Source organism: Crocodylus porosus, unplaced genomic scaffold, assembly GCF_001723895.1.
Source record: "Crocodylus porosus isolate Cpor-Errol unplaced genomic scaffold, CroPor_comp1, whole genome shotgun sequence".
NCBI lineage: Eukaryota > Metazoa > Chordata > Crocodylia > Crocodylidae > Crocodylus > Crocodylus porosus.
The window spans coordinates 5084102-5109269 of record NW_017728923.1 but is presented as its reverse complement, the minus strand read 5'-3'; the positions used below and the strand labels follow the sequence as shown (position 1 = coordinate 5109269).

The 25168-nt window shown below is 48.5% G+C and overlaps 1 protein-coding gene across 1 annotated transcript in view; it reads left to right on the top strand.

The window, feature by feature from the left end:
* Nucleotides 1–25168, top strand: part of NLRC3 (NLR family CARD domain containing 3) — an 80014-nt gene that overhangs the window by 11648 nt on the left and 43198 nt on the right. Inside the window, exons 2-3 of the mRNA XM_019539994.1 lie at nt 13827–14032; nt 16981–17241. Of these exons, the coding sequence (XP_019395539.1) occupies nt 14026–14032; nt 16981–17241 (268 nt within the window). The 5' untranslated portion in view covers nt 13827–14025. The remainder of the gene's footprint in view (nt 1–13826; nt 14033–16980; nt 17242–25168) is intronic.

Sequence of the window (25168 nt, the reverse complement as noted above, 5' to 3'; positions counted from 1 at the left end):
GGGATGAAGGGGGGGGACAGGGTGCATGTGCAGAGCTCATCCAGGTGGTGCAGTGCATGTGTAGGGGTGGTCCTCCCCTCCCCCATCTGACTTGTGGCTGCCCCTGTGGTACTCTGCAGGGGACCAAGCTCCACCTGCTCCCGCCTCAGGCAGCCTGTGCTGTCCTCCTGCCCACACCCACCCTGCACCCACCCACAGCACCACCCTCGCCCCAGCCTCAGCCAGTGTGTACAGCTTCCTGGCAGACCTGCCTTCCACTCACTTGGCTGCCCACAGGTGACTGCTCCCCATGCTGGGTAGGCAGAATGAGTGGAAGGCAGCTAGGAGCTGAAGTTAGAGATGGAGCCCCGTGTGCTAGGACAGGAGCCACTCAGCTGCAGCTTTCTCTGGTATGGTGGGCAGGGCTGGGGTCAGGACAGTGCTGCCTGCAGGCATGGGGCATGGGCTGGAGTATAGTGTGGGTTGCCCGGGATCCCCATCCAGGCTCAGCCTCATGCAGAGTGCTGTGGGAGCAGCCGGAGGCCAGACACAGTAATCTGGCAGGCTGAATTTTGCCCACCTATGCCTTACATATAGTCTGCAAACCCCCAGTGGTCTTTGGACCACAGGCTGAAAAACGTTCTAGTCCTTCATATTGTGACATATAAAAGACAGTGCAGTTACTAATATGACTGCACCTGGAAAACTTAATACTAATCTTGATATTCACAAAGTTTTGTTGTAATCAAAATGGGTCTGTCAGGAATTGTCTTTAAGTAGGCCTTTAAGTGGGCTGAGCTGAATGGGGCTGCAGGCCCCCAGATACGTGCTCTGGGGGCCTGACAAAGCTGCCTCTGCTGCCGGCAGCAGGAATATTCCCCGGCGCTGGGTGTGGGCTGTGCCCAGCACTGGTCCCAGGTGGCAGGGCAGCCTCCTGTCATCTGGTGCACAGATCCAGAGGCCTGCACCCCCGGGAGGAGTCCAGTATTGTTTGGCAGCCCTCCTGGGGGTGCGAGCCCCCAGATCTGTGTGCTGATGAGATGAGGCTACTTCTGCTGCCTAGGACCAGAAGCAGCATCAATTTTAGCTGGTGCTGGGTATGGGCTGCGCACACCACTGGTCCCAGGCAGCAGGGTAGCCTCCTGTCATCTGGTGCAGAGATCCAGGGGCCAGTACCCCCATGAGGAGTCCGGCACAGCCCCACAGCCCTGCAGATCTGTGCGCTGGATGAGAGGAGGCTGCTGCTGTTAGCAAGTGTCAGGAGTTTTCCTTTGAACAGTTAGGTGCAGAGGTTTCTGGGAAACTGTACCTCAATCTCCTTGAAATGTGGCAGGCTTCATGCTCTCAGAAGTGGCTACCATCCCTGCAATTTTCATCTGAATCAGGCAAGAAATGACAAAGTTTTAGGCATTTTCATGATTCCCCATTATAGCCTATAGGCAAAATGTTGAAATGGGTCAAAACAGTGAAACGGTTTTGACAAAACGAAATGGAACAGTGCTTTGAAACGAAAGAAAACATGTTCCTTTTAAATAGCAAAATGGACGTGAAACCAAAAGATGGTGTTTTACACAGCCCTAATACACAGTACTTGAGTTGGAAGGAGGCTTCTGACATCCTGATAATTAATGGCAGTATTTCTGCAGCATTCAGGCTTTCTTCTGAACTGCTGGATAGTTGCAGCACATGAAATGAACAATATGTACCTGAGAGGGAAGCTCCCAGTAGCATTTGCACTGGAAGGTCCTTCTGCTAAAATGTATTGTCCTCTGCATTCAATAATTTTATTGTGGACCAGACTGACTGAGCATAGGTGCCTTGGTGAGTTTTAAATGGGGAGGCAATTTTAAGAGTTCTAACTTCAGAACTAGCTCTTTAAGTGCCTCATAGGTAAGGAAGAGGAACTTAAGTTCAACTTGGAAAAGGGTAAGCAGGTAGTAAAGCTCAGAGAGTAGTGTTGTAGGATGTTTACATCTTATTTTAACGTCTGGTCATTACTGTATGAGCTGTGGCTGCCCAGTGGCAGTCACCTACATTGCCAGACAGTGAACTGCAGTAGTTTGCTCTGGAGTTGCAGAGGTAGGTCCCCTTCTTCAAGAAAAGAGTCTAATTTCCTGCTTCACCAGAAGTAGTAATAGCAGCCATGGCTGCATTGCGTGCCTAGTAGTAAAGAAGAATCCAACAGATTTTGCAGGACCTTCTCCAAATTCTGTAGTTAGCCCTGAAATTCAACATGAAATACTAGGAGTTTATTGTAAGCCAGTCCAGATGAACCAACCAGCAGCCAGGATTCTCCAGCATCCTAGAGTGTTTCTCACACTGTCCCCTAGTCAAACAGCCGCTAGTCATAGCAGCTCAGCATGTCTTTGAGATTCATCATGGGAAAATCAGGCTACAGGAAGTGGTGTGAAGATCTGGTAGGCCACAGTTACCTTCAGAGTGAATGCTGATCCAGGGTGCCAGGGTAAGAAAGGAGAGTACAGTGCTGTGGACGTGGCTGTGCAGGGGTGGGCCTTGAATACAGTACACTTGAGAAGCCATGATGAATGATGCAGGCACGTCAGTCCCTTGTAGCGCGGTGTGCTGGGGAAGGAGGATTAAAGCAAATTTTCCCTGGCGTTTCTGGGAGAGAAACCCTGTTAACATGGCTGTATCTTGAGGCATCTGGTTTATATTTGGCACTTTACGCAAAATCAAAATTGTGTGTACCTTTATCTGGAAATATCTTAGATGTAAAACAGCGAGGAGGGACTAATTTAATTTTTGACATCTGTAATATGCATTTGTATACCTAAATTAAGCATGCATGCAGAAAGGGCTCTAATGTATGAGCTTTGTTTACCTAGCTCTTTCTGTGTGCAGCTGTGCATAAATTTCCAGATGTGGTGACAGTGCAATTGCATGCACTGCTCTATTTATAATTTGGCTGTTTTATTCTGTTTTAAAGCTGAGCAACGCTTTGCCGTATCTGTGGAACCTGCAGAAACTCTTCTTGCCTTAGGAGAGAGAGACAAGAACTTGCATTTTCTGCCCTCATGCTGGCTACATGTGCTTCAAATTTCAAAGCAAAACAGGGCATGCTGGTCCCTGGAGAGCAAGCCTAGACTGGTAAATCTGTAGATGAGCCATAAGCCAGTATGTGCATATTGTGTTGCTGAGTTTGCAGAGGGGTCTGTAAGCAAATAAACTGCTTTGCTGCAAGTGCTGTATTGACTGTGGTTTCTTCAATTCCTGTGCCTCACAACCTGACAGCATTTTAGTGCTGCTGGTGCCTTGTGTGCCGGATTGAAGCCACAGTCTAGGGGCAGGAAGAAAGAACCCTCAGGTCTTGCATCCTATGCCTTCAGCCTCTCAGTAAGATAGAAAAAGGATTTCTTTATGGTTGGTTAACAAAAGTGCCCCCAACCATAAAGAAATCCCTTTTTTATATATACAAACACAAGCTAGATTACTACAGGAAGTTGGTAAGTGAGACTTGACATGGGAGATACTAGAAAACAATAAACAGTCCCTGTCTTTCACTTTCCACAAAGCTATGCTGCAACTATTCTCTCACAGTGTTTGTTTTTTAATATGTGTTAGCATGACCGGGCAACATCTGTATCATTTAGTGAAGACAGACCCAAGTAGCAGAGTTTGCACCTGCGTGTAAACCTGAATTTTTCTTAAGATCAAGATGTTCTCATTAGATGTTCCATTAGAGAGAAGGATGCAAGTCCTGAACTTCAGATCTTCAACTGGACATGCATGCAGAGTATGCAAGATACCCACTTGTTTAGGATACAGGCTTGTGAACTGGGTCAGTGTCTCAGTTTAAGCATGGGCTTGCCAAAACTTCCCATTAAATGACATCTAATTTAAATACTGACAATATTCAAATAGGATCATTAACTATTCCCTAGTGATTAGGGACTCGCTTAACTAGGACATACAGCTGAAGCACCATTTAAAAGGTAGACATTAGTGGTCACTGGAAATTTTCGGATGGAATATTTTTCTCTGCTTGAAAATGCTGATTTGTCAAAAGCCAAATGTCCCACAGGAACATGTCAGTTTTAATGACATTTTGACAGATACCATGCTGGCTTCCAGAAGAATCATTTCAGGCAGGACAGTTTCCAAACATGCCTGATTTTCTGCCAGCTCCCCTGCCCAGCGGGTCAGGAGCCCAGGGTCCTAGGTCCTTAGCTTTGTTAGGCAAGCTTCAAAACTCTCTCTAAAAGGGTGGAGTGGTCAATGCCCTTCCTGACTGACTCCCTATCCTGTTCTTCTGCACGACATTTGGCCAAGTTGTTGCCTGGACAGTTGGGGTCCAAACAGCCAGTGATTCCATTCACTCTGGAATGAAAAAAAAAATCAAAACTGGAATTTTTCACAGAATAAAAAATCCTAGTCCTACTCTGCACTACCAGGTGTGTAAAGGTGTTTGTCCAGGGAGGGAGAAGTTCAGTTAAGACTTGTCTGTATGCTGTAGAATAACAGAAAGGAGGGCAGAAGGTCCAGCCTTACATGAGTGACTTTTAACCTCATAACACCTGTCATCTGCAAACACTAAAATGTGAATTACTTCCAATGGCTGATCAGCACCTGTAGTGCTTTGGCCTCCTGGATGATGTGCCTCTTTTCTTGTCTATCCTGAGCTATTTCCTCCCAATCCTCTCCTACATTAAGTACCTTCATGTCTCTTCTTATGTTGTCCATCAAGCACTGGTGAGGCTTACCCTGAGGATGTCTTCATATCGGTTGATGAATAATCATAATTTTGATTTTGATGTTTCTAGATTCCTCCACTCTCACCACATAGCCAATTCATACTAACTCCTGTGCAAGCACCACACCTGTAATGAAGGGCAATTCCATGATGTATCAGAGATTTTCATTACTTCTTGCCTCCATTTTCCCCTCACTGGATCTTACAATGGTCCAGCTATCTTCCTGAGAATATTATTTTCAAGCAAATCAGTTTCTGTCAGTCTTTCAGCATCATGCACCAAGTCTCATTCCTGTACATCACTGCATATCTAACAGTGGTATTGTACAGCTGCTATTTTATTCTTTTGAACAGTATCTTGGACTTGATAAGTCTGTTAAGAAGTGTTTTATTCCCACTCTGGATCTTTTCAGTAATATCCCTGCTCATCTTGTTGATGTCGGTCAACAATGATCCAAGATACTTGAATTCTTGCACCCTCTGGAAGCTACTATTTCCCATACAAAGGTCTCATTTTGCTCTTCCATTTCTATTCTTGTGTGTCACATCCATATAGTCTGTTCACTATAAGCACTATTCTCTTGGCTGTATATTCTAAAATTTTATACTTTCTACCAGGGGCAGATCCAGGATTTGGCAAAGCGAGGTAAAAGAGCATCCACCTGTTTTACAGGGATGGCTTCACCCCTGCTCCAAGCCTCTTGACTCCAACCCACCAATGGGGACAGGACAGATACCTTAAGGGACCGTTTAAAAATCCTCTTCTTCCCCTCCATGCTCATAGGTGCATCCTCTCCTCTCCCTACCTCTCTCTGCTGCTGGTGGGGGAAGCCTCCAAGCTGCTCCTGCCCACTCCAGCCAGGTTGGGGGGGGCGAGGGGGGGCTGGGCTCAGAGATGGCAGCAGCAGTGTTGCTGGGCAGGGGGCTGGGTTCCCAAGCCATTCCTAATCCCCTGGAAGTAAGTGTGGGAAGTGGGAGCTCACCCCCACTCCTGGTCACTCCTCCCAGGGTTGCTGTTCCCAGCTGAGCCAAGCCCCCAGGCAGCAGCTTTGAAGCATCCCTTGCTGCAAGGACAGCAGCAGCCTCAGGCAGGGGAGTGGGAGAAGGGGAGTGAAGGGGATGTGCCTGTGAGCACCAAGGCGATGGAGGGAAGTCTCTATGTTGGAGACTTTTTTTAAGTTCCCAGAGGCTCCAGCAGTGTAGTCCAGTCTGAAAGGGGGGTGCCCCTGGATCTGTCCCTGCATTCAACAGTTCTTTAGCACTGTCAGATATGATGTCCAGGTTGTCTGTGTACCCAAAGTTATTGTGCAATTCTCTGAGCTGGACCTCTTTTATTTCAGTCACCAATCCGACAACTTGTTCCAACACTGGGTTGAACAGTAGTGGGCAAAGTGCATCACACCTTGTCTCAGGCCAGGTGCTATGTTGAAGGCGTCAAAAAAGTTTCCATCCTTTTTAATTGTCCCTTCTGTGTGTTGTAAGACACAGGCTAATCATTTTCATGAGCTTATTAGGGAATCCAGATTCTACCATTATGTTTCAAATGCCCTGTCCATGCACTGTCGTAAATTTGTTTAAAGTCTATGAACAGATGATGAGTGTCTAAGTCATATTACCAGCACCTTTCCATATGTGCTGGTAACATGAACAAGACTATCTCCAAGCCTACATGACTTGCTTTCCAAGCCCTTCATCATCTTAGCTGCCCACCTCTTGACCCTCTCTAACTTCTCCACATATTTTAAAAATGTGGGGTGCCTATATACATGCTCATTCTTGTTCTAATTAAAACGCGTCAGAGCAGACTTGATTCACTGAGTTCACTGGAGTGGTCTAATTAGAACACAGCGTATCACCCCACAGTCACATGTATGAAGCCCTTGTGCATTTCAAAATGGCCACGGGGGCCAAAGGTTACAACAAAGGTTACATAAAGTGCCCCTGAGGCCATTTTGAAACACATGGGGGCTTAATACATGTGATGGTGAGCTGTTTTAATTAGAGCAGCTGTTTGGGAACTGCTCTAATTAAAAGGCCCCCACTCCCAAGCACATTATAGGCAACCGTGGAGGCCAGAACTGCACACACTACTCCAGATGAGGCCTAACCAGTGTCGAGTAGAGAGGAGAGGCACCATCACTTCCCTCATCTTTTACCTAGTGCTTCTATTGATGCAGCCCAAAACTGCATTCACCTTGTGTGTGGGGGCATCACACTGCAGACTCATACTGAGTCTGTGATCTACCAAGACTCCCAAGTCTTTTTCCATAGTGCTGCCAGTCAGCCAGATGTCCCCCATTTTATATTTGTATTTTTGATTATTCCTCCTGAGGTATACCATTACTTGAGGTTATATACTTTAAACATGATTATCATAATTTCTTTATAAAACTGGAGCAATCTCCATGCAATATCCGAGCCTAAAAACGGAGGAGAAAGGGGCTAGCCTTGGCTGGATGAGAATACGGGCAAGAGTATAAATGGAGCCTTCTACCTTCTATTTCTGTCCTTTAGCAGGGAATGGCTGTTGTTACAGAAGAGATCACCAGCCCTCCTTGTTTTAGAGGTAGCAAGGAGATGGGAGGGAGGCTGCAGTCATTAAACCACCAGCACTTTGCAGCAGGCAGCAGAGCTGAGCAAACCCAGGTTGCAATACACAGCTTCCCTGCAAACAGTGCTCATGCTTCATCATTGAAGGACTGCAGAGTCAATCACCTACTCTTCCTCCCAAGAGTCCTGCTGTGGTGTGGCTCCTTTTGACCCTATTCCAAATGGCCCGTGACTTGGAGCTACATTCCAGCTGTTTATGTCATGGCAAGAAATATAATTATCAGGAAGGACTCGGTTGCCTTTCTAATACCTTGCCATATATTTAACCTGAATGTAAAAGCCAATGGGTAGTAAGTATTGCTTGTTGGTGTCTGGACATAGGCCCCAGTGGTTCTGGAACTTTGGTTTATAGCCACAGATGAAGTAAAGCATGAAAACCGCCTTCTGAAACTGGTACAACGCTCTTTCCCTTTGTGCACCAAACAGCAGTTTTCTAATTGTGTCCCTGGGCATTTTTGGCCTTGACTGCACTGTGGACACATAAGTGTGCAGACATAAACTGGGCATGCTCAGTCAGCTACACACTGCATGTACTCAGGGGTGGATCCAGAGGGGGTGCAGTGGCATGGCTGCATCCCTTTTTGGATTGGACTGCACCATGGGAGCCTCCAGAGACATTTTAGAGTCCCTAAAACATGCAAAAATCCTCCTTCCTTTCCCTTTCCAGCTCCTTGCCACCTTTTTTCCTCCCACCTGACTTTCCCCACTGCCTTGGGGTCAGGGAAGCACCAGAACTGTTCCCACCTGCTGCACAGGGACTGGGCTCAGGTGGGAATGTAGACAATAACAGCAGAGATAGACAGGGGTTCTCCTTCCCACGCCTGCGCAGGGTGTGGGGAACTTCACTCCAGCCACACTGTTGCCACTGTCCCCTGCACAGCTGAGCTCAGGCCCTGCTCAGTCCACCTGACTCTGGAGCTTCCCTGCGCCAGAGCAGCAGAGAAAGCAGCAGCTGCAGGCAGGGGAGTTGAGGGGAGGGGAAGAGGAAAAGTCAGAGTGTGCCTCTGAGCAGGAAGAGGAAGGGTGGGGAGATTTTCACTTGCTTTAGGGACTTAAAAAAGTCTGCTTATGCTGGCTGGGGTGCAGGAGGGTGGGACCAAGGACTGCAGCCATCCCTGTAGTGCAGCTTGCTGCTCCTGCCCCACTCCTTTGGGAAATCCTGGCTCCAACCCTGTGTGTACTTCAGCATAAATGCAGGCTCTCCCATATATGAGTCCCAAGACTGGTTAGGTCACTTGTCCAGGAGGTTAGGGCACTGTGCAGTGAAGTCAAAGTAACATAGGTACATGTACACCCTCCCTGGCTAAGGGGGTCTAGAAACCAGGTCTTCTGCTTCCTGGGCAAGTGCCAAAGCTCTTGGGAGAAAACACCAAGGCTGCTCACCTTTCTCTCTTGAACACCTGGTAGTCATGGTTTTCTGGCTGACCACATTTTTGTGACTTGGACACACTTAAACTTCTACCACAGGCACAGGCAGATGCTGCTATGTACCTGCCTGTGCAGTGTGTAGGTGTGCATACAGGCACTGATCATGTCCACACTGCAGGGGAAGTAGAATCCCTACCTGTGCGTAAGTGCCAAAAACTCCACTAACACAGCTAGAAAGTTGCCACTCGTGTAGAAAGAAAATAAGAATTTTGTATTTATAGTGCACATGAGCTGCAAATAGTGCTTCTGCCTAGGAATTGAACCCATCCTGTTGTTTTACATACTAGTTCTCTTGCCACTTTCTCTGAAGGACTGGTTTGTCTTATCCATGTGCTATGTTGGGTCTTTGAGGCTGGGACTATGTGTGTGCAGTGCCAAACTCAGTAGAGCCCCATCTGTGTCATTCCAGTGTTACTATACTATAAATGTTACTGATGGTCGTAACAGCCCCTGTCAATGGGTCTTGTCTGTGGCCTGAGAAGAGCCCATCCAGTGATGTGAGCACAGTTCAGTCCTTAACTTCTGTTTTGAAATGACTGAAAAGCATGTCACTTGGTGCCTGCTGCACTGATGCGTTTGTGCCATGAGTGGATGTTCCTTAGGAATCGGTTCTACAGTCCTCATAACAGGCTCCATCCTGCCCATCAGCAAGTGCCTGTGTATGGAAAACCCATCACTGAGGGAACAGCGATAAGCCAGGCCTCCCGCCCAGTGCTGACAAGGTATCTTTCGATGCAGTAGGACACTACTGAAGTGCAGGCTGCATGTTCCTTTCTGCCTAGATGCTCTTGAGATATTCTGAGGGGCAGGGACCCCACCTGTTACCTCACTTGCTCAAATCCTCATTTTCCAGTTCACTCTTGGTGCTGTGAAGACTCAGCCAGTAGGGCAGCCCAGGATAGGAAGCCTTCAGGTCAGAACAGCCTGCAGCGATGCCCTCTGGCTACTCCCTGCTGCTGCTGCGGTGCTTCCTGCACTGCACCATGGTGGCGAGGTGAGGGTGGAGCCTATTTTGCCTGTTTGGGGAACAAACTCCACATATTTCCCACTCAGGATTAACCCAAAGGGAGTGGACTCCTGCTCCGATCTGTGCGAGAGTCCTACTCCTATGAAATAAAGCAGCTGAAAGGAAGTTTGGAGTGTGAGACTAAAGCTGCACTGACAAAGCTAATGCCAAGAGAGTGAGCAGGGCCATGCATACAAATGTCCTGACACTTGAGGAATGCACTCTGGACTAAAGCCACCTGAAGCAGCATACTCTAGGCCTGTATTTGATCAAGAAAAATACATAGGGAGTAGGAAAAACTGCTGACATTGTTTATTGCCTCCCATTTGTCTAGATAGAATTCATTTGCTCCTGCTAATTTGAGGTATTTACTCTCCTAGAAGGGAACAACATGTTTTTAAATAGTATCAGATGTAGGAAATCGCAGCATGGAACGTGGGTGAACTACCTGAGGCAGGAGAATCCATCCTCCACCGTGGCCATGAGGAGAGATAGGGAAGGCTCACAGCATCCAGCCAGGAGGCTTTGATTTCTAGTAAATGTATCTTCCACAGGAGACAAAAGAGGAAACCCAATTCTTCTTTCATAGAAAGATTTAACTGCACTTTCCAAAGTGGTTGGAAATATCAAGGTATCTGCAGAAAGAAGCACAAAAGCTAGAGAATTGCTCACTAGGCTGTTTTTAATTCGATCATGTATCTGAATTACACAAACCAGAGATAAGGCAACATCACAGCCTTGTTTGGTATGTCAGTTGAGAAAAATGGTAAACCGTGAAGCCATAAATAAAACTTCTTGGAGAGAATATAGCACGTTCCTCAAAATCTGTTTTGAGACATGGGGTCATATTCAAAACACTGGACAATAAAAACTGGATAGTTCAAGAATAGAACAGAAAAGCAAGACACCAGCTGGCATAAAGATAGACTTTCCACATGGAGGGAACAACTAATATTTCTCCATTTTTTTCTGTTCCAAAAATTAAATGAAATTAAAACACAACACCGATATTTCCTGCAAAACAAAATTCCGAAAAGCAGTTCTGCTGGATTGCTCAGAAGGTCACAGTGAGATCAACTCAAAATGCTTTCTTTGTTCTACTGATGAACTGGTATTGGTTTAGGCAAGTGATTACAGTCTGCAGGTTTCTGTGAACATCCTGGTTTGAGAAACTGGGTTATTATCAGAGGCTTATTAGCATCCTTCACCCTCTTTCACTTCACTCTATAGAAACCTATTTGTAGAGGCTCTTGGCAATGCAGGATCTATTTGTGCTGTGGGGGGACTGGAGAAAGCGGGGATTGGAGGCTAGAGTGATTGATTGAGATACCCACCTGTCATCCCCTTATGCTATTCAAGGATCTGCAGCCTATAAAAGAGACCCAGCCAGCATGGTGGCTGCAAGAACTATACAGACAAAGGCCCAGAGAAACAGAGAGGGACCGAAAACCACTGTGCAGTGTTCAGGCTTGTATGTGGATACGTTTGCCCTGTGCAGGTCCAATTTATCAAGATCAGCATGGCTCCTGAGGTCTTTTACCATTTTGGGCAGCCGAACCCTCTGGCTAGGTACGGACAGTCAGAATGCCCAAGACTGAATCGATTCAGTCTTTGCAGGTTAGTTTAAACTGAACAGATTAAAGTGAAACAGAAGTGAACAGACTCTTACTTTGATTCAGGAAATGCAGCCACATGCCTGCAGTGGCTCCAGTTAGAAGCTGAGAGGCGCTAGAGCATGGCTTTCTGGCTGTGTGTTCACTTCCTCTTCCTGCTGTCCCTGAGGTCTCTGGGATTTGCAGTCCAGAATTACAGCAGCAGGACTTGGCAGGTTGCTTATCACTTCCTCTTCCTGCTTTCACCTGCCTTTGGGATTTGTAGTCCACAGTTGAGCCAGCAGTAAGTTTGAGCAGGGGAAGGGGTGTTTAACCCTTGCCCCAGGCCCATGCTGGAGTTTGCCGGGGGTGAGCGGGCAGACCCGTCTTGCAGACTGGGCTGCATTCCCAACTGGGCTTGCCTTGCGCTGTCAGCCAGCTCCTACTGGTCCAGCAAGGGAGCAGAGGGGTGGGGCCAGCTCTGCTCTCTGGAGCAGCCAGTGCAGCCCAGCTCAGGGCGACAAAGCATGCTGGGAGACTGATTTAACTAGGAAGGGGTCTGGAACAGAAGTTTCATAAACTAGTTTGACCCAAATCAGTTAAATCTGATACTACATTCAATCATGTTTTTCTTAAACCAGTTTCAGCCATTTTGAAGCTGGTTTACGTGCACTGAGCTTCTGTTCTGTTATGACTTTAAACCAGTTTCTGATCACTTAAACTGGTTTATGTTTAACTTGTGTCCCTAGCCTCTGAGTTTCCTGATTGGGGAAGAAGGGGAGGAAACCCTGTGTCTTGACCCCTGGACAGGAGAATGGGCAGCAAAGAATGTGAAGGCTGCCTCATAAAAGGCCAAATCGTATCACACAGGCAAGGCATGCACCGAGCTTCCCTGTGCAGCACTTCTTTTGAATTATTCTGTAAGAACAGAAGACATGAGTTGTCCCTGCTCCTTTGCAAAGATGCACTATGAACATGGTGTGCAAAGGCTTCCTGTTGCAGGATACACTGCCCCCGCCAGCCAACTCTCTGAAAGAGGAGGCCAGTATAAATCCAACCTGCAGCTAGGCTCCCTGTGCACTCATCCTCAAACTCACTGCCCAGTCCAGGTAACTAGGCACAGCAGCTAACCCAGGGGCGGGCAATTATTTCGTGCAGAGGGCTGCTTACTGAGTTTCAGCAAGCCATTGAGGGCCACATGATAGGCAGACAGGGGAAGATAAATATTAATTTTCTAAATTTTTTAGGGGCCCTGCGGGCCGGATAGAATGGCCTGGCAGGCCACATCTGGCTCCTGGGCCGCATTTTGCCCACCCCTGAGTTAACCTCTGCCATTTCCATTTGGGAATACAAAGGTCTGTGAGCCAGTGATAAAAAGAGCCTGCTTTTGCTTTGTCTTTTCAAGCAAGCAGACATTTTCCTCTCATGTCAGTGACACTGCCCTCCCACTGCTCTCTGTATGGGAAGTTCATGAATTCAATGGCTGTTTTCTCTTTTTAAAAAGCAAACCAATTAGCAGCAATCCAGTAGCGCCCAGATGAGATGGAATAGGTGGCTGCTACTTACCATAATTCAAATATCATTAATTTGTGCTGTCAAAAATGGAGTAAGTACCAAGCTCTGAAATGGGCACTATGACATTTGCTACTAATTAAGAAACGTGGGGTGGAGGTTTTGCACTTCAGTTTAAAAAGTTCAAAATAGAATGAGCCACTTTGTGTCTGTGCTTTGGGTCTCAGAAATTTCTTTCCAAAAAATTAACGCCCCCCCACAATGCTCTGCCCAGGTGAAGGGTTGTCACTCAGACATTTGGAGGGAGTCATTGTACAGAAAATGAGTAATGTTACTTGATGTCCAATCAAGAAAGACCCAGGTATAACATTCATGGCATGGACGCTATAGCATATGCACTGAATGTTATCACAAAGAGTTTGGATGTTTAGAGTACACTAGCATCCTAGTGATGCCACTGGGTACAATCTCTATGACATTTGGGGTTTTAATCCCAACAAAGCATTGACAGGTTGATATTGGGTTCTTAATATGGTCTATTCAGGCACAAGCATATGAGCACTGGGTTGTGGCATGATGGTCCTGGACGTTAGTATCCTGGCTCGGTGGCATGTGGCGCTGAATTGTGACACAGCTGTGAGCCACAATCTCAGCCATTTTCTCTGCCGGCAGGTGCTCTGTAGGAAGGCTTTCCTTTGTAAATGTGTAGCAAAGTTCCTTCAATCAGCAATATCTCTAACTGTTTCATAGGAAATTCTTCTGTTAGCTGAGTCAGTACGAGCTGCACAACCTTGACTCAGCTGGAAGTAGCTCAGATGCATCATAGCAGGATCATTCTGTCCTAAAAGATTTATCCTCCCACATTTTCCCAGTGGGCTGCAAGGAAACATACCTGTTGTTTATCCACAGATACAGAACTGTTAGCTCATGGTCTGAGCTTTGCTTACTCCCACATTGCCACTGATGTTTTTTCTTGTCCTTCCATCAGAAACATGGAAAAAGGCTAAATGCCTTTGTCGGCAGTGAACCTTGAGTGATGTGCGATCTCCTGTGACACAGACGGAGAGGAGACCAGGAGGCAAAGAGTGGAGTCAATGGGAAGGCACTGGGGACTGGCCCACAATTGTAGTGCTGACAACTGAAAGATATCCTTCCCAAGGGGCCTCTGATGCCACGGGAAACCTCCGATGGAAGGTGAGTGGCAGGTCATGGTGGAAGGTCCTGGAGTACAAGGTATACTGTCCCTCTTAGCCTTTGTTCCACTTGTCTGCGCTATTGTAAAAGGTTTTGGATGGGGCCAAGGGACTAGGTTAGTCATTCTCAATGTTTCTAGACTCAAGGAATCCTTTGTTTGACTCAAGGCACCCTGCATAATTTTTATTAATTAAGCAGCATCCTATTTCAAAAACTAATTTATTACAGAGCTTTCCTCCTTGCAGAGGGGCTGGGCAGTGGGAGCAAGTGAGCAGCCAGACAGGGACTAGCCTGAGTCTGCACTTAACTCCTTACACCTATGCAGCACCCTTCAGAAGGTCACGTGGCACCCAAAGTGCCCAGACACCCTGGCTGGGACTCACTGGACTAAGCCCACAAAAGGAGACAAGGTATTGCTTCAGTGATTCCTGTTATTGAACATGATACGAGCTGTGTCCCTTTGTAACAAGCTTCTTCTTGGTGTACATCGTGTAGCTGGCTAACCTACATGGTAAACTTAACAGCATCCCCAAGCACGCTGTGCTGCTCTGGGCTGCGGCCTTCTAAACTAGCTTCCTAGTAGGGGTGTGCAAAACAGGCCCTATTTGATCCAGATTCGGATTCGGCCCAAATTGGGGACAGTGATTTGATTAATTGATTCGGATCACTGTCCCTGATTCGATTTGGCCAAATCCGAATCTGATGATTCGTTGCTGATACAGAGAATGAGCAATTTGGCTATAGACACAGCTTTAGTTGTTTTTTCTACATACCTTGAGGTACCAGGCGTGGCTTATGAACGCTGTGACGTTGGAGCAGATGGAGCGTGGGGGGGCCCCCCGTACGCTCTCTGGCGGACCCAGAAGTGGACTGGAAGTGCTTCCAGTCCACTTCTGGGTCTGCTGCTGAGCGTGCTGGGGACAACCCCCCACCCCCACCCCAGTGCTCCTGTAGGATGCTTCATGTGCCCCAGCATCACAGCATTCATGAGCTGCCTGCCGCCTAGAGGTATGTAGAAAAAAACATTTAAAGCTGTGTCTATGCCCAAATCGCCGAATCTTTCTGAATCTCTCTGAATCATTTCAGAGGATTCCAATTCAATTCAGAGAGATTAAAGGGTCCTCTGATTTGATTTGGATTAGGAGAGTCAGCCACTGAATCGGGCCAAATCTCTGCTGAATTGAATCAGGGACTGAAGCTTCACACAGCCCTACTGCTTAGACATGTCTGGGCCAGTTGCAGGTGAGGTAATTGGCACAGCAATAGAGTAATTGGCCCAGCTGAAGAACCACAGACATGGCTACTAGGCCTGTGCGAAGCAGCAAGCTCGGATTTAGGTTCCAGAGCTTCGGATTTAGGTTTGGCTGATTCAGAGGAACAGTGATTTTATTCAGTGATTTGAATCACTGTCCTAATTCGATTCGGCCAAATAGGATCTGAAGATTCGGCGCCGCTTGGGAGATTCGGCCATAGACTAAACAGGCAGCAGTCCTCACTACACTGGACACAGCTGCCTCCAGTTGGTAAGTCTGTTGTGCTGGGTGGAGGGGGTGGGAAGGGGTGTGGGGGGTGCAGATCAATGCCCCCACAGCGAGGGCCTGATTGGGGTTGGGGCTGGGGCTGGGACAAGCTGCCCAGCTGGGACAGGGAAGGAGGCAGGGCACAGGACTCAGGAAGCGGGGCTTGTGCCACTGTGCACCGCCATGCACTGCTGGTGCAGGAGGGTATGGTAGTGGCTGTGTGGCCCCGGATCTGTGCAGGGCAGGCTGGGCTGGATTGCACTCTGTAAGTGTGGCAGAAGGCACTGGGAGTGAGGGATATGCCCTCTCACAACTCGCCTAACTTCCCTGCACCTCCCAGACAAGCCCTGGCTGTGCAAGCAGTGGCAGGGCATAGCAGTGGGCACATGCACCCAGATTGGGGAGGGGCTGGTGGCAGGGGTTATGGGGAATTTAAGAGTGGCTGTAGCCCCTCATAGCCCCCGCTCCACTGCGCTCTGCAGATGGGTGGAGCCAGGGCTGCGTTCTGGGCTGCGGCTGGGCTAGCCGCCTGGAGCACAGCCCTGGCTCTGCCTGTCCCGTGGAGCGCAGTCTGGCGGGGAGTGGCTGGGGCTAGCCTCCCAGGGTGCAGCCCAGCCCAGCCCAGCCTGCCCTGTGCAGATCTGGGGGCACACACCCTCTCCAGTGCCATCCTGGACTGGCAGCACATGGCAGCACACAGTGGCGGGATCCCCCCTCCCCAAGTCCTGTGACCCCCCACCCCAGCCCAAGCCCCAATCCCTCCCTTGCTGTGGGGGCATTCCCTCCCCCCTCTGCCCATCACAACAGACTTACCAGCTGGCGGCAGCTGTGTCCAGCATGGTGAGGATTGCTGCCCGTTTAGTTGATGGCTGAATCTCAGAATTGGCACCGAATCTTTTCTGAATTGATTCAGAGGCTTCCAATTCTATTTGGTCCTTTTAATTGGTCTCCCAGTTCGATTTGGATTTGGAGATTCAGCTGCCAAATTAAGCCAAATCTCCCCCAAATTTAATTGGCTACCAAAGCTTTGCATAGCCCTAATGCCTACACTGTTTCTGGTTTAAAAGTCCTTTCTTCTCTGCTAAAGCAACTGCATGCCATGTCTATTCCACCACTTCCAGCTTACGTGTGACAGGGATGTTCAGAATAGCTCCAGGCAGCATGCGAACTCAGTGACTGTCCAGCTTGTCCAGTCATTGAAAATGAGCATTCTGAAACCGTGAAGAAAGAGCCTCTGAGTGCTGGGAGGTTGTGTTGAGATTGGAAGGCTTACTTGAAGTTGCCAATACAGCTTCCCAGTCACAGTGGTGTTACAATGTGACCTCCAAAGGACTCTGACTGCCTTGTCTTGTCACACCCTCAGCACATAAGAGATCCAGATATAGTCAATGACTCCTCACACTCATCAGTTTCCTCCCATCCTCCCAGGTGTTTGGATCAACCGCTATCGGAAACAGTTGGTGAGGTCCATCTCAGCACAGTTCTTGGAGGAGATTATCTGCTACATGAGGAAGCTGGATGTCCTCACAGCTGAGGAAGCAGGTCAGGTGCAGGAGGTGGGCACCATATCAGAGCAGGTGAAGGCCGTGATGGATCTTTTGGCCGGGAAGGGCAGCTCTGCTTCTCAGTATCTACAGAACTTCATAGAGAAAAATAATTCCCAGCTCTATCTCCGTATCACTGTCTATGGTAGGTAATGCTGTTCTCTCTTTGGGCAGTGGATCACAGGAGTCTGCAGATGGGTGTGTATTGATACCGTGCACTAGCATAGGAATGTCTGTAGTGTGTATGCATTGATCCAGGTTACAGTTGGTTACTTTGCCTAGGTAAGGACTGACAAAAAATAGTCAGGCCTCAAAGTCTGACTTCATTCTATTAAGAAATGGCAGAAATAATTAGTTCACACCTGCCAAAATGCAGCCACAGGATTGCTCTGATTGTCAGAGATGTAGCCAATGAAGGAAACTACCCCTCATTCTGCAGTGCCACTGCTTTGAGGTGCCGTGTGCTTCTGCACTGACTCAGAGCCATGCCAAGGTAACTTGAGGAGGAAGACCCGCACCAGACTTAGGCGTAACCCGACTGGCCACTTCCTCCAGTGAGATGAAACCTCCCCACTGCTAGCTGGCAGAACAGAGTGTTTTTAGCTTGTTGAGAGCAGTTGGAACAGCTGGCAGGATTGCCCAAAGTTGATAAAACTTTGGGCTGTGCTGTCTTTGGAGGAACCTGAGAAAGGACAGCATTTTTGGTATTTCTCACCCTTGTTAATTGCTGGGGATATTTGCATGAAAAAAGAATCATTGTTGATTCATGCAATTACTTTTCCTTGACAGGGACACTGTCATCTCTGTATTGCATGGAGAAGACTATTTCTGGCAGCTTATGGTTCCACAGTTATGAGGAATATGTAGGAGAGCCTCACTGGAAAGTCAGCCAAAACACTTTAATTAGCATATCTGGTCCCTACGTGGCCTGGAGTCATGGTGCTTTAACCACATAGTCCCCAGATTCCAAACTGAGCAATTCCACTACTCTGCCTCCTCGGCAGCCCCCTTCAGTGACAGCTCCATCATCTTCACCTCCAGCCTTACCTGCTGAATGGTTTTGCAGTGCACTCTTCAATTTTGGTTGTGTTTTCCTTAAGAGATAGCTGGATTTCATTTCTAAGCAAGTGCATCCTGAGAGTCTGCATACTGATTCCTTATGTTTTTAAAGCAGTGTATGATCCTTTGAGATGATCAGGACTATATCACACTACATGACTAATTATGATTATTATAGTTGCTTCTTTTACTAAAACAAGTGTTAGCAACACTGAACCAATATTGCTACAGAGAACAAGGTGTTATCCTATTCTGTCGAACAGAGCATCAAGTACCCTAGCAGCTACATTGATAGCAATGCACAAGGCAGAAGGAATTAATCTTCTTGGAGTTGGAAGCCTTGGTTGTTAGGGAAAAGATATTATTTAACCATTCTTGGAGGGAGGGCCCATTCTGATCGTGTTATGTGTCTGATGGTGACTGTGCTCTGAATCCAGGGACAGGAATTCAAAAAGCCTGAGCCTGAATTGATTCAATCTTTGCAGTTTAGTCTAACCTGCAACGCTTGAACCAATTTGGATGTGGATAGTAGGCCTGCATGAAGCAGCAAGTATTCAATTTGGATTTGGCTGATTCAGGAGGACAGTGATTCGATTTGGTGATTCAAGTCACCATCCTGATTTGATTTGCCCGCCAAATCAGCCGTTTCGGTCATTTGGCTAGAGTATAATGGGGAATCACTAAAATACCTATAACTTTGTCATTGTTTTACAGATTTGGATGAAAACAGCAGGGATGGTAGCCCCTCCTGAGGGCATGAAGCCTGTCAGGTTTCAAGAAGATAGGTGCAGGGGCTTCTGTAAAAGTGCACCTCAAACTGTTGAAAGCAAAACTTGTGTCACTTGTGTGTGTTAACTGGGTTTCTGTTTGTAGCCATGTTAGTCTAAGGAACAGGCAGGAAAAGTTCTTTGAGTAGATGTGATATCTTTTATTAGATCAACTAAGTGGTTGGAGAAATTTATCTTGGCAAGGTTTTGGGTTTAAAAACCCTTCGTCAGGCTGAGGAAGCTTCTGCAGTTGATGCGTACTCTTTCTGGATGGAATGAAGAGTAAGGAAGCCAGAGGCTAGAACACAGGCAGTAAAGGCAGTCCTCCTTCCCCATAGCCTCAGCCTAAACCTCCAAGTTCATCCTGGCACAGGAACTCAGCAGGGAGATGTTCTTCCCCTGCTTGCTGATGAAAAACTAAACTGCCAACTTCAGCTCTGAGAGCAGGGCATTAAATGGTTGTGAAAGCAACTAAAGAAAGGAAATAGGTGCAGAGTGAGGAGGGTGGCACTCAGCTTGCATGTGGAGCTTGGGGAACCCCAGGAGCCAGAGATTCGCCTCTGGAACACCAGCTGCCCCACCAAACCAGGATCCAAGCAGATGCGGCAGTGTCACAACATCCCCAGCAATGCTGGGCACTCTCACTTGGAACTCGGGTTGGTGGACAGCACAGGTGTTCCTGGGCAACCGTGTCCAGACCCTGCCACATCTGGCTGTGGGTTGCCCAGTAGTCCAAGGGGTCACACTGCAGCAGCTCCACATCCTCAGCAAGATAGGTAGCCACCAAGGCCTCCGTGCTACCTGCCAGATGGTGGAGTCCTGGTGCCTCTGGTCCCCAACATTGAAGCCATGCTCTTGGCCCACATTGGCAGCAGCTGTGGTGGAGGAGATTGGCTGGTGGTTGGAGTGCTGGCAAGGGACAGTGGATCCCCCTCTTCCATGTCCCCCCACCTCTGCCCTTCTGCCTCCCTGACTCCATTCACCAGCACCTCTGTCCAGTGATTGAGGATTTTGCTGCTGCAAATGTTCCCCTTCACCCCCAGGTTGCACATGCCTGCCAGCGCATAGGCCGTACTGGACTGCAATGGATCCAGCTGTTTTTTGATGCCCTTCTTCAGCTGCTTCACCAGTGCTTGCACCTCTGGTGAAAGTGGCTTGCTCCAGCCAGGAACACTGATCCCCTGGAACCTCTCCATTTGATTCTTAAGCTCCTTCACTGTGGGGATCACCTGGCTAAGGAGGGCATTGCCATCAATGAGGCTTTCGGTGGCCTTGAAGAATGGCTTGAAGACCACCAGGATCTGGGAGATGGTGTCCCACTCAGCTGTGTTAAGGGGGCTGCTGATCCCAATCTCCCTGAGCAAGGCCATCTCATGGATGGCCTTCTGTTGCTCGACCAGCCTTTCAAGCATTAAATATGTGGCGTCCCACTGAGTCTTCACATCCTGCATAATTTTGTGCTGTGGGATGTTCAGCTCTGCCTGTTTGTCCCACAGTATCTTGCCCCCACTTGATGCTCGGATGGAAGTAGCCTGCCACCTTCCTGCATTTGGAAATGAGTGTGCTGGTGGTGCTGGCACCATCATCGGCAGCCCTGCTCCCCTCCAAGAAATCCCTGACTATGAGGTGGAACTTATGTGCCACACAGCAATTGCCAACAAAGTTTTGCACAACCTTGACCATGTTGGTCCAGTTGTCAGAGACCATGAAGCCAGAGGTGAGCTCAGCCTGCCCTATGTGGTTCATGGCCACCATGATCTCCCTTGCTGTGTGGGACTCATCCATCACCTCCGAGCCCACTGACACCCTGACTGATCGCACCAGTGTTCTGTGAGGGAGAGGTAGGCATGATCTGCCTACCTCTCTGCTGCTCCAGATGTCTCAGGTGAAGTGTAAAGCTACCTGTGGCCCTGCCTTCTGCAGCTCCTCCCTCAAGTACACCCTGCATGAGGCACCACCGTCCTGCTAACGGTGATGTGTGCAGGCACTTGGTAGGATGGGGGCCGCGAGTGCCATGAGCCACTTGAACCCTGGACACTCAACGAAGGAGAAGGGCTGGCCATCCAGCAAACATCTCCCCAGTGCTCTGGATGGCCTCGCTGGCCTTGGGAATGCACCTTGGGAACCTTTGTCCACGCCTTTCCCCTACTGGTGCAGGGTGGTCTACTGCTTCTTGGAAATGGGGGCTTTGGAGCAAGAGGGGGACTTCTTTTTGGGCATGCTCCCACCAATGCCAGGCTGAGAAGGAACAAGGGCAAGAGTGCGCTGCCTCCTGAGATGCAGCAGCATCACTGTGGTGGTGAAATATTTCTAGTCCTTGCCCTGGCTGATCTACTTTCGGCACTGCTGGCAGGTAGCATACCTAGGATCATCTGCCACCTCAAGTTGATCCCACGCTATACTACCTACCCACTTCTGGGTTGCGGGTGGGGATCCTGCCTTATCCCCTCCTCAGCAGGCAGAGGCACAACAGGAGGAAGAGCTGAGCCACCTGACCTCACAACCTCCTCTGCAGTGCCTTCTGAAGAAGGAGACTGCTTCTTGGGAAGTTTGAGGGGTGTGAAGCAGAAACTCAGATTCCCCCTCCTTCCCCAGAATTTCCTTGGCTATGGCACTCAGGTCCCCCGCTTCCAGATCCAGCTCCTCCTCTGGCACTGGAAGGCTCACGCTGGCAACTGAATTTGGAGTGGAGAATGTCATGCTGCTGCTGGTTGTGGTTCCTGGTGTTACTGGTGGTGCTGCAGGTGCCCTGTCTAGTTCCCTAGCTTGTCACATGGAGCCTCTCTGTGACAGGGCAGCAGCACTGGTGACTTGGAAGGGGTAGGGGAGGAGCGGGTGGGGGGTACCAAAATACAAGTTCATCCAGGGCACCATTTTCCCTGAGGCATGCTCTGCCTATAAATGATATTTAACCAGCTCCTCCCAGAGATAACGTCATCAAGACCTCCAGAGCCAATGCCATCACTTAGTAGAGTGAATGAAACTGGTGAACAGACATTCCCCCAGATCCTGATGAGCACCCCTGATAAACTTATAGGTGGCCACCAGATCACCCCTGAGTCCCATGGCTCTCAGCCTGTCACCGTAAGGTCTGCTTTCCTGACCTCTGATCATGCACATGGCTCTTGTCTGGATTCTCTCAAGCTTCTCCACATCCTTTTTGAAATGTGGAGCCTAAAACTGGATGCCGTACTCCAGCTGCCTCACCAAGGCCAAGTACAAGGGGAGAATGACATCCTGAGATTTGCTTGAGAAGCATCTATGGATGCAAGCCAGCGTTTTGGTCGCTTTACTAGCCGCAGCATCACATTGAAGGCTCATGTTCATCTTATGGTTAATCATGACCCCCAAGTCCCTTTTATCTGTAGTGCTAACCAGCATAGCACTGCTGAGCCTATAAGCAACGTGCAGGTTTTTCCTCCCAAGGTGGAGAACCTTGCATTTTTCGGTGTTAAACACCATCAAGTTCTCATCCACCCATTTCCTGAGCCTGTCAAGGTCAGCCTGGATCACCTGCCTGTCCTCAGGTGTGGATGCTTTACCCCAGAGTTTGGTGTTGTCGGCAAACCTGGCCAGTCCACTTCTGACACCGATGTCCACATCATTGATGAAGATGTTAAATAGTCTAGGGCCTAGGACAGAGCCTTGAGGGACCCCACTGGTCATAGTGTGCCATGACTATTGGCTTCCATCAACCACCACCCTCTTGGTCTTACTGCAGAGCCAGTTCCCCAGCCAGTGGATCATGGTGATGTCAAGGCCGCAGTTAGTCAGTTTAGCCAAGAGGTGATCGTGGGATACCAGATCGAAAGCTTTTTTAAAGTCAAGATATATGGCATCAATCTCTTCTCCCTTGTCCAGGTGATGGGTCACCTGGTTTTAAAAGGAAATGAGATTGGTCAAGCAAGACATACCCGCAACAAACCCATGCTGGGTATCTCTCAGGATATTGCCTTCAGCTAGTCTGTTAAGGATGGCCTCTTTGATAATCTTTTCCAAGATCTTCCCCAGGATAGAGGTCAGGCAGATGGGCCTGTAGTTTGTCGGATCTACTTTCCTCCCTTTCTTGAAGATTGGCACCACATTGGCCTTCTTCCAGTCTTCGGGCACTTCACCAGAGCGCCAAGAACTTTCAAAGATCTGTGCCAGGGGCTGAGCTATGATGCTTGCCACCTCCCTGAGTACCCTGGGGTGTAACCCATCAGGACCGGCTGACTTGAAGGTCTTCGGCCTTCAAGTAACAAGGGCTGGGTTCAACTTTAGGAGTTTTATATCACTTCTCAGATTTAGGTCAAACCCCTACCCAGAAACCTGGGAAAACCAATTTTAACTGGGTGTTCTAATGTGAACAAACTCCCTACAGACAAGCCAATGTTAAACTAAAACAAGGTATATTACAAGAGAAACGGTAATAAACATACTATTAACTATTAACCCATAACTATATCTCAAACAGATCACAGTCAGCACAAGCTCAAACCAGATTACAGTTACGGTAGGCCTGTCTACACATGCTGTTAGGATGCCGCAATGAACTCCAGCACTTATTGCACCAGAGCTTATTGCTCCTGGGTGGACTGTTTGAACACGTGCCTGGGACCACAGCACATTGAGCTGGGTCAGAGCATCCCCACCTGGCAGAGAATCTGGGGTTCAGCCTATCAGCCCGGGACTGCTCTGACCTGGCTCAATATGATGCGGAGAGGCTGGCTGGGGCACGAGGGTGCTTCAGTGTGGGGCTAGCTGGCAGGCAGCTGCAGGCAACAGAGTCAGTGTCTACAGTGTCTGCAAAACTCTGCAGCAGGGCAGGCTAGTATTTATATTTACAATCACTACCCTGCTGTGGAGTTAATTAGTTCCCTGTGGCCTAATCGGGGCACACATGTAGGTGTGAGACATTTACTGCTGAGCTAATTAGTCTACTCTCAAGTAAACGTCTCTAGGTGTGCCCAGTGACTCGCAAACCAACCCAGGGACCTACCACCTAGCCCAGTCAGTTGGAAAAAGAGCCTTACCCAGCACTGTCATCTGGAAGCTCTGCCAAGTGCCACTACCACCAGGGTCTTTGCCACTCCTTTACTGGGGTCTCCTTCCTTTTCAGACTGCTATGTAATTCCAGACCTATCCTATGTCAGTAGTAGATTCAGGGCTTTTTTCAGCTTTTTCAACAATAGTTGGCCTGTCTTGCTTACTGTGGAGTTAATTAGCTCTGCAGTAAATTTCTCAGCACCTACACATGTAGGGCTCATAGGCTGCAAGAAACTAATTAGCTCTGCCACAGGATAGTACTTGTAAATACAGTAGTACATATGTATGCTGATGGGGCTGGCTGGGGCATGAGGGTGCTTCAGTGTGGAGCTGTCTGCTGGCTAGCTCCACACTGGAGCACCCTCATGCCCCAGCCAGCCTCTCTGCAGCACATTGAGCCATGTTGGAGCAGCTCTGGGCTGGCAGGCTGACCCCACCGGACTCCCTGCCAGCTGGGTCTACTTTGACCTGACTTAACATGCTGCGGTCTCATGTGCATATTCAAACGCAGTGCCTGGGAGCAAGAAACTCCAGCGCAATATGCACTGGAGCTCATTGCTGCATGCTAATAGCATGTATAGATGCCCCCAGTGAGTTTCAGGTTGCTCCCTGAACCAATTGTAGAAAATGATGCTTGCAAGCACTTTTTCTCGAGCAGTTGATAAGCCACAAAGCTATCCAAAGAGTGATTCTTGTCTGGAATCTCTTCTAGTCCTCACGTCTAACCTTTTGCACTAAAACTCTCACCATTGCAGACCTTGGAACAGCTTACCATGAGGGCATTTTAATTATTTTTGTATAACTTGGCATCAACTTTAACTTTAACTTCAAACAGCATAACTCCTGACAACAAACAGCGAAAATAAGCACAAGCAGCTCTGCAAACCTGCATGTTAATGAGGGTATGCAGTAGGGCTGTGCGAAGCGTCGGTTGCTGATTCAATTTAGAGGAGATTTGGCCCTATTTGACGGCTGAATTTATGAATCCAAATCAAATTGGGAGACCAATTATAAGGTCCGAATCTATTTAAAGCCTCTGAATCGATTCAGAAAAGATTCAGAGAAGATGTGGAGATTCGGGCAATCCCCACTTGCTGCTGCAGGGAGCTGGCCCCAGGCTCTGTGCCAGCAAGTAGGGGGTGGGAGGGGGGTTGAGAAGGGTGGAGGGGACCATGGGGGGACCCCTGCCAGGCTCCATCCCCTGCCTGCTCTCCCAGC